A 10,341-nucleotide genomic window follows, 5' to 3' on the forward strand; every position below is an offset into this window, starting at 1 on the left:
GTGTGTGTGTGTGTGTGTGTGTGTGTGTGTGTGTGTGTGTGTGTGTGTGTGTGTGTGTGTGTGTGTGTGCGTGCGTGCGTGCGTGCGTGCGTGCGTGCGTGCGTGCGTGCGTGCGTGCGTGCGTGCGTGCGTGCGTGCGTGCGTGCGTGCGTGCGTGCGTGCGTGCGTGCGTGCGTGAGTGCGTGCGTGCGTGCGTGCGTGCGTGCGTGCGTGCGTGCGTGCGTGCGTGCGTGCGTGCGTGCGTGCGTGCGTGCGTGCGTGCGCGTGCGTGCGTGCGTGCGTGCGTGCGTGCGTGCGTGTGAAACCTTGAAGTCACTTCGCATGATAGACAATATAGAAAAGCGAACTATTTAAACAACGGCGATAATTATCCAGTCGTATACGCGTATGTAAGTTCGATTTATTGAGATATTCAACAGGGGTTCTAGTTGCCAACTTTTCATGATTTGAATCATGTCATAATATACTAAATAGTTTCCCTATATAATTCAATGTAAAAGCGACAACTTTAAGCGAAAATAAATGCAACATTTTGCACATAGAGACCCCAATAGCCATACCTTTTCTTATAGGCCATTCTGAGAGGAATCGTTTTATGCAATATAAAAGATATGTCATGTTCTATCCAAGAAAGAACTTGATACGAATCAAAATTTGCAACTTTTTTTTCGTCCGTTTCTTAGTGGAATGTAACCGTTTTCACTGCAATGTTTTACTATAGTCTTCAAGTTTATCATGTTTCAGGGATTTAGTAGTGAACACTTATTCATGCCCTTCCATTATCTCTGAAAGATAAAACCCGAACAATAGTTTATAGTGTAAAACATGCCTTCCTGTCAACTATGATATTTTTTAGAGAGTACAGCAACCTTCATGAAACGATAATTTAGTATACTGTAACCATCAGACTCAGTTTGTGTTGGAATACTATTGGCTGAAAAGTTACAAGGCTTATCTCCACGAACTTGTTTACAATAATATTTACGAAGTTCTTTGATCGTCATGTGGTATTGCGTATTATTCTTCTCGCTCTCGTAATGAGCGTTCAAAATGGGAACATATAAACTAGACATCGATGATTTTCTTGCCAGACTCGCAACGTTATATGCTATTATCTCCTGACAGATTTCTTGACTAAATATTCGCCAAAGCCTATCGATTTCGTATTACATATTGGAATCGGCTCAGTTTAACATACCGGTACATTCGATTCCCGTTACTGTTGCAAACGGATCTACCAGATTGTGGTATAACGTAGTGATTTGAAAGCATTCACAGCAATAACAAATGGGCAACTGACAATCTTTTCTTGTTTATCAGTTTTAAAGAATCCCAAACGCAAAAAAAACGATGTGAATTACATTATGTTCTTTCCTGGTATCAGTGTATTATAAATGATGTTGCTGTACAATACACGAATCAAGCGCATGAGCGATTTTTTTGTCTACGTTTCGAATGTATGTTTATACGTAGTATACAGAGGCGTATTTAGGTGGGGGGCTAGGGGGCTAAAGCCCCCCCCCCAAGCTGGCTGGCTAGATACGATCCACTTGTGTATTTCCTGTCATATGCCCCTAATTAAGCCATAAACAGCTGTCGATTTGTGTGATTAGCCCCCAGGCATGTGTACAGACGATCTAACGCTCGCCAGCTAAACTTCACGCTTCATTGACTGTTAGTGATAAACTGCGTTATTTTATTGGCTGACGGAGATACATTCAACTAATGAAATTCATCGATACATTTAGCTATAGTTAAATGTTTACAAATGGCTGCCCCATGGGACTTTGAAAAACAATATTTCAATTTGTAGCAATTAAAGAGTTTAAACAAACGCAACGGACATTCATAATTAATTTTTCGGTAAGTTTCTTTGATGAATTTAAATAGGTAAATGTTTATAAATGGCTTCCGCATGGGACTTGTCAAAAACAATATTTCAATTTGTAGAAATTAAGAGTGAGTGATGATCCTTTTGAGTAACAAGTTATTGCCATTGAAATTCAACAGCACACTTAACGAATGGCAATTAATTTGTTTTGTTTTTTATACATTGGGCTAACTGCTTTGATGTTCATCCAGTTTTTATGCCCCCGGTAGGGTGGCATATAGCAGTTGAACTGTCAGTCCGTCTGTCTGTCAGTCTGTGCTTCCTGTACGAAAACATTAACTTTAGCCATAACTTTTGTTATATTGAAGATTGCAACTTGATATTTGGCATGCATGTGCATCTCATGGAGCTGCACATTTTGAGTGGTGGAAGGTCAATGTCATCCTTCAAGGTCATAGGTCAAAAAACAAAATCCAAGGGAAGTAACAAACCTTAAAGGGAGATAATTTCTATTTTATATCATTTGGCAGGTGCAGATCATTTACACAAGGGAAGTAATATTTTTTAAAGGGATATAAAAAAATAAAATATTCAAAGCGGTGCAGTAGGGGGCATTGTGCGTTTCTAACAAACACATCTCTTGTTGAAATTAAAAAGGACTCAAAAATAAAGAATTACTTGGCTAGTATGAAACTAAATCATTTTCAAAATGAAACGCCAACAGGTAACAACTGAATCCATTAGGAACAAGAAACAAAAAAACTAATGAACCAACTGAAAATGAGTCTGTTGCTGCTATCAGGTACTTTCTAAAAAATTTGATTGTGTTCAAATTGTATTTTTTAATTTAATGAAAAGAAAATTTATTGAAAACTTTGAATTGAATTACTTATCTTCGATTACTTTATCTATTTTCAGCTCTCCGGCACCCTCTTTAGTGGTTTGGGAGACATTTTATTTACCACTGTCTGTCTGTCTGTGTGTGTGTCACACTTGATGTCTGAACTCAAGTTCTTTTTTGTTTTACATTCACTTTTATCATGCAAAATGCTGATTAGATAGCAGGAAATTGCATCATTTCAAGGTGCCATTTCCAAAAAAAAAATGTTGACGGGAGGGGACACCCCTCCCGCACCCTCCCCATGCAGTTGAGCTCCCCCTCTGAAAAAATTATACGCCTCTGGTATAAACGTTCAATTATTTTCAGACCGAATTTACTTTAATACTGAAGAAGTGAGCAGACTGAACACGCTAATATATATCACCAAAATTACAAAAAAAAGGTACAAAAGCTCTCATACTATTAAACTAAAGCAGTCGTGTGACTTGCACTTTAAAGTCTATATAATTCTAATAGACATCTATTTTAATTGGATATATTCACAAATGTCACTCACCGTCCTTTAAGCAACATGGAGAGTCTAAAACCCGTGCACGTGTGGTCCTGTTTCGCGTACGAGCCCCCTTTTCCCAGCAGCTCCATAGAGCCTATCTCTGCCAATCCCTGGAACTGTTTCCGGGAGATCTTCAATGGTTTAAAAACGTGCAGATAAATGTCATCGAGCGCCTTGGAAAACCGGTCGGGAAGGCTGGTGTACGCGAGGTAGACGATATGTACCAAGTTGGCGACGGAGAACGCACCGCACCAGATCACGAAGTCCGGCATACACACGAACACGGCGCCCCAAATGAGGGTCAGGATGTGACCGCAGGAGAGCATCACGCGGAGGAAGAGGCTGTGGTACCGAAACGTGCACGGCGTGAGGAAGGAGATCAGGATGAATAGGCGCGCCAGCTGGAATACCGCGTGCTGAGCTTCCGCCCAGTCTTTGCAGTGATCTTTTGTTTCGACGTCGCTTGCGTTGGTGACTGTAGCATTAGTCGCCATATTTCTAAGGGATATGTCGCTGCGAAATAGTTGTCCTTGTCACACAAATTAAACAGTGTTCCTGTTTGTATTGCTTGATGAAATGCCAGACAGGTTTCGCAAAATAAAGCAGGTAAAAGCACGTGTTATTTCGGCGCCGGGAATCGTATATGCGGTTTAATGGTCAAAAGTAAGAAATAGTAACCATTAGGCCAGATAGATATACATCTTTCCGAGCGCAAGTTACATATGTGTTTCAAATCATCGATAAACACACACTCGTATTCTGAAATCCTATTAAATTTAATTTATCTTATAGTAAAGTTCACTTCTATCATAAAAGTTTATTTCATGCATTTGATATCGAGTGTCCTATTCTTTTCTGCAATTAATGCGATATTTCTTCTTCTAAATAAATAACTGAATATCGCAATTTCAACTAATGTCCCTTTAAGACTCAGACGCTTAATATTCCATTTGTTTCCATGCACAGACACATACTTAAGAGCTTGTTATATCCAGTCGCATAATGGTTATAGAAATCGATAGTCTTGCTACAAGAAATGCGGTGTCAATTCTCCTCAGATATGTTACCGCAACGCGCGCGACCTTTCAGCAATATGGTGACAATTTTGGTTCGATGCTATTTTAATAAATGGCGGAGTTGTAATTTCCGAGTATACAATTTAATGGCGTATTATAAGATGCATTTATATTATTGATGTTTTTCACAAACTAAAGAAATAAAAGAATCGTTCCGTTCGTATAGCATAAGTATTTATTCTGTTTATTTCAAGTTGAATAAATCGCGTGAACGTTACTAAATGATTAATCATCTTTTGTTATTTTCACAGGTTCACGTTAAAGCACAATCAACAATTGTTTATCACACTTTTAGAGAGTTCAGTTTACGTGTGAGCCGCGTTCTGGGAAAACAGGGTTGAATGAAAGTACGTAAAGTGTCATCCGAGATTTGCCTGTACAGTCCGCACGCGCTAATAAGGGACGACACCTTCCGCTTTATGGAATTTTCGTTTAAAGGTGGTCTCTTCTAAACGAAAGTCCAATGTAAGCGGAAACAGTTGTCCCTGATTTGCACAGGCTGATCTTGGATGACACTTTACGCACTTGAATTCAGCAAAGCTTTCCCAGAACCACGCTCATATATTGTCATGAATATGATATTCAGTCTGAAAATATTAATTAAATTAGCGCACATAAAGCACTTTATATCACAGGATATAAGTTAATATTTTTATTATTTGCCTGCCATATCAAATGTCACCGTCTGTTGCAATCCATTTTCTATATATTTCTCCGATGACGATTTCAATAAATTCCGCCGATGTTTGAATGACTGAATGTTCATTTATATGCTGCTACAGTTCAACATTTGTCGGGAAACAGACGTGGTATCGGCAAATTGAGCAGGAAATAGCAACGTTCTTGATCAACAAGAGAACGCTATTCATAAGAGTGCGGTTATGTAAAGACCGTACTTAACACAAATTAAATTACGCACATTCATTGGGAGAAAACATTCGCACTTCTGCGTGTAGCTACATGTATTTTACTTTTGTATCTGGTATTGAGATGTATTTCAAAAGAACGTATACAATAGAATAAAACAGGTAAAACAAACACTAATGGCATAAAGATATATGGCAATCATCGTGTCATCAATGGATAATCGTCATTCGAAATAAATAAGATATACAAATGTGTAGAACGCCTTTTATCGGAAAATATGTCTATTATGAGCATAGTGTTTAAATGGCAGACAGTTTTAGTCGTGAATCGCACAGTGGCCATGCAGTTGACATTGTTCTGAACAGACCTGTGCCGTATTCACCACAGTGACCATGCAGTTGACATTGTTCTGAACAGACCTGAGCCGTATTCACCAACCCATTCTTAGACTTAAGTTTTTAATAAAAAATATTCTTTAAACCACGACGTGCTAAAGCTACTTTAAAGTACTGTCTATCATGGCAGTTAACGCATAAAATTATATTACTGGTATTTTTTATTTTAAACAATGTGTTTATGACTTAAGCACTATTTTTAGCCTGTGTTTATTCAAACTCTTGCATATATTGTCTTGGTTCTAAGTATATTCTTTAATCTGAAGTCCAAGAAATGTTTGTGAATATCGGCCAAAAATTTTAGTTTCGGCCACAATATTGAACCTTTTTCTTGGTATTGTAATTAGTATAAATTATTTCAAATATTATAGTTACTGCATCTTATGGTGTGTTTTTATAATTAGACCCTAAGAATATGAGCTCAAACTTTACAGTTTTGCAAATTTAGATCTTATTATAAACACATCCATTCCAATATTATACAGCATGCGTTGTCGGGCTCGGGTTCGCATCCAGTGTATTACCTTACCTGCAAGGCACATAGGGTCTTCTGAGATCATCGCGTACACTGTTATTTGACCATTCGTATATGTTCATTCCTTATGTAGTGACAAACAATCGGATTGCACCATCTGCATCATTAATGTTTTTTTCTATTCTTTTAAAAATATTTAACATCATCATGTGTATCCTGATAGGCACCAGCAACAGCAGCTTAATTGGCATCATATCATCAACAACAATCACAATTATAAGTACCATTATCCTCATCGTGCAAAGTTGAGTTGAAACCAAACGGTACAATAAGCCGATATATATAGAAGACTTGCTCCCAATGGATCCATTTATATTACTAAAGAAGAACATAACTGTGGTTGCACAGAGACATGCACTCCACTGGTATAAAACAAGCATAAGTTAGCTTGTTTAAAATGAGTATGTACCAGAAAACGAGTGTATTGTGTCGGGCAGGTAAAAACCCAAATAGTGAAGGCAAAACACGCGTATATCACGCTACAGAGATGATGACGGTAACAACATAGTGAACAAAAAAATGCATAAAAACCAGCATGCAACCAACATGATAAAAATTATATTGCCGTTTGTTCTATATCATATACCGGTATGTATCTTCAGACAGACAGGCATGCGGGCAATTGTATTGGCGGATAAATCAGTGCATGAAAGCCGTACATATACATACATGCATTATTGAAATTCACGGCATACATATACATACATGCATTATTATAATTCACGAAATAAATATACATACATGCATTATTATAATTCACGACATACATATACATACATGCGTGCATTTTAAGTATTCACGACATACATATACATACATGCATTATTATAATTCACGACATACATATACATGCATGCATGCATTTTTATAATTCACGACATACATAAACATACATGCATAATAATAATTCACGACATACATATGCATACATGCATTATTATAATTTACTTACATGTTATGGAGATGTGAGGTGATAAACATAAGAACACTTACGGTCTCAACGTGACCAATGTGATATAAGTAACTGAAACAAAGTAGACATTAACATATTAACAACATTCGATTATGTTATTGGTCATTTTTATTCTATATTTATATGCGAAATACATATAATAACATAGACATAAATATTTGTTCTAATACATGTGTTTTTATAACATTGTAATTGACGAATTTTAAAATGTCTGCAGCGTCCAGTTATTAAGTTGTTACTGGTACATATTCAATATTGCCGCCGTATTAGGAAAGTGTGTAGTAGATTTTATCGAGTGCATCGACGACCATCGGTTTTTTAGTTTTAGTGCACATCTGATTAACGTCTCATGCGAAAGACGGGTTAGTTTGTTAGGGTTGAGCAGGGTGGGGGTCATGCGACCCCTGATTTTTGGCATCAGTTTGTAGTATTATGTGACCTAAATGATCTGGTCAGTTAACTTGTGGTCGATAACAAATTTGATTGGTGGTTTTCATTCCGGACATGCTGGGTCTTTTAGGGTTCTCCAGTCTCTCTCACATCACAAAGCCATAGGAGCCGATCCGTTGTCTAGTGGTTACACACTGATGCCAAAAATCAGGGGTCGCATGATCGCCCTTATGGCGGAATTGTCCAAGGATTCCCGATTGCTTGCGGAGGTGTCTGGAGATAGCCGATGTATCACGATTGTACCACGTGGTGTACGGCACTGAGAATCCAACTTGACACCATGCTGTTAGTTACTGCATGCCTGCCAGAAGTGTCTGATCTTAGTCAGATAATTGGCACGTGCTCAATCAAGGGTCAATTGCCACCATGTTAAACAAGGGAGATGGGATGCATGGAAACAAATCTAACAAAAGGCAATAAAAATGTCGGATGAGTTCGATTATGCATAAGAGATTTCACATAAAGGTTAAGTATGGCATATGACATCAGAACTCTGCATGCTAGTTTGTGAAATATATGAAATCCAACATGTATTTTTCTTTAATTTTGATATATGTAAATATGTATTTATTTTTGAAAAGGCGCGATGCTGAATCTTTGATAAAACAATAATGTCGTGCGTATTTTTTATTGCTTATATCAACGGTGACAAATTAATATATTTCAACGTTCTTACAAACTCAAACACAATTATTTATATCAAATAAAAAAATGAGGCCTATGCGAACGACTTTGCTCGGTATTCCTGTTTTGTGGGGGATTCAGTCCTGGCTGATATTTCGTTGTCATTTAGGCTACTCACACATGTTTGTACCTTCATCCGCTTAACTAGCCCAGGTAAAGTTGGACCATGTTATGTTACCTGACCGTCATTTTAATATAATATACCCCGGTTATATAATTCTAATAACTTGAACTGATTAGCGTTCTGGGAAAACTGGGCTTCCTACATGTGCGTAAATTGTCGTCCATACTTAGCCTGTGCAATCCGCACAAAGGCTTATCGGGGACGACTCTTTTCGCTTTTATGTACATTTTCGTTTAAATTAAGTATCTTCTAAAAAAAAGTCAAGTCTAGGATAAAACTGTCGTTCCTAATAAACCTGTGCGGACAGCATTAATCATGCATTAAGCCACGTTTTCCAAGAACGCGGCTAAAATTATTTCGCAATGTAATTGGGCGCAAAATGAATCCTCACAAGTGTATAACTCGTATAAAGTTTGAACTAAGCATACAAATAACCGTATTAACTCACGAGTACTATGTAATGCAGCGTCATTATGAGTTTATATGTCTTCGCACTTATTAACTGAAAACAATAATGATTCATAATTTTATTTTTCAATGTAAATAGATTGTTGTCAAAAGTTTATTTTACTGTCACAAGTGAAAGAAGACAGAGGTCTTTGTGTAAATCTACTTAAATGTATTGCCATGAATTAAATTATGATGACACGTCTTAAATAAGTTCAATTAATATCTTCACATTTAGCGCAAAGACGTCAGTGGAAGACAGTTAGCATAATGGTGACATTTATGATGAGTACCGGTAATTTACTAAAATTGAGTCAGAAGCCCTCGCAACAGATTTAGTAGCACATTCTGAGAATTATTATGTCTTTTAGGATTCTCAGAGGATGGTATATTATCAATCGCATCTGTGCTATAGCATAATGGAATATTAAATTATACGTTTTTAATGTAATCTAAATACGACGCGATGCGGTGCTGTGTGGTGTTGGAATGAGCGGTGCGATGGGGTTCAATACGACACCTCACGACCATACACGACACGACACGACGCAACGCAATATAACAAATGGACCGTGCTGTGTGAAAAAGGGGTTTAATGCATGTGAATAAAGTGTCATCCCATATTAGGCTGTGCAGTCCGCACAGGCTACTCAGTGACGATACTTTTCGCTTTTATGATATTGTATCTTTAAAGAAAGTCTCTTCTTAGCAAAAATCAAGTTTAGGCGGAAAGTGTCGTCCCTGATAAGCCTGTGCAGACTGCACAGGCTATTTTGGGACGACACTTTTCTGCACATGCATTAAACCTACTTTTCACAGAGCACGGCCCAAATGTATTCTATACTACATGTTAACAATAAATCATGTTTTTCTTCTCACAAACACTCACATCCACTCCCAGTAAAAACGCATAAAGAAATCCAGAACCTATACTCAACAACTAACTTTGCAAAGTTCAAATTTCAATTGCAAATTATTGATAAAATAATGGCAAATTCGAAACTGATGTCGTTTTTTCATAATTTGTCGGCCAATACAACACTTTGTGATCCACATGCAAGCAGTTTGTCTAAATTATTGCTATTAAGTTACAAGGGAATTACACGGAATTGGTTATTTTGCCGATAATCAATGAAATATCGAAAAATACATGTATTTGACAATTTATTTTGTTATTCAACCGAATTTAGCAAGTAATAGTTCCATCCATAATATTAGACTTTAAACCACGACTGAAGTGCTTCTTCATTTTGTACCTATTAACTCCACTAATGTTAATTAAGGACACAATGCTATATTATGATTTACCGACTTCTAAGATTTAATATATTAACACCTTCGATGATGGATTTGCCACAAATACAGCATACATCTAATAACAGATAAATACACATTAAAACTGTTTTAGTAATAAATGTCAGTGTTAATTTAACTTATAAATTAACTACTCGTTCTTAAAAAAAAAGCTGCGGTTTAATGTTTTAACGAAGTACGATTTACGTATGCTTAGTGGAGCGTAACCAAACCGTATTGTTTGGCAGTGGTTAAAAGCAGACGACAGTTTA

At 37.2% G+C, this 10,341-nt stretch overlaps 1 protein-coding gene across 1 annotated transcript in view; it reads right to left on the reverse strand.

The window, feature by feature from the left end:
- LOC127848717 (blood vessel epicardial substance-like) overlaps positions 1-3,887 on the reverse strand; it is a 273,254-nt gene extending 269,367 nt beyond the window's left edge. The window contains exon 1 of the mRNA XM_052381335.1: positions 3,229-3,887. Within this exon, the coding sequence (XP_052237295.1) occupies positions 3,229-3,719 (491 nt within the window). The 5' untranslated portion in view covers positions 3,720-3,887. The remainder of the gene's footprint in view (positions 1-3,228) is intronic.
- Between the last annotated feature and the right edge of the window lie 6,454 nt (positions 3,888-10,341).

Source organism: Dreissena polymorpha, chromosome 10, assembly GCF_020536995.1.
Source record: "Dreissena polymorpha isolate Duluth1 chromosome 10, UMN_Dpol_1.0, whole genome shotgun sequence".
Taxonomy (NCBI): Eukaryota; Metazoa; Mollusca; class Bivalvia; order Myida; family Dreissenidae; genus Dreissena; species Dreissena polymorpha.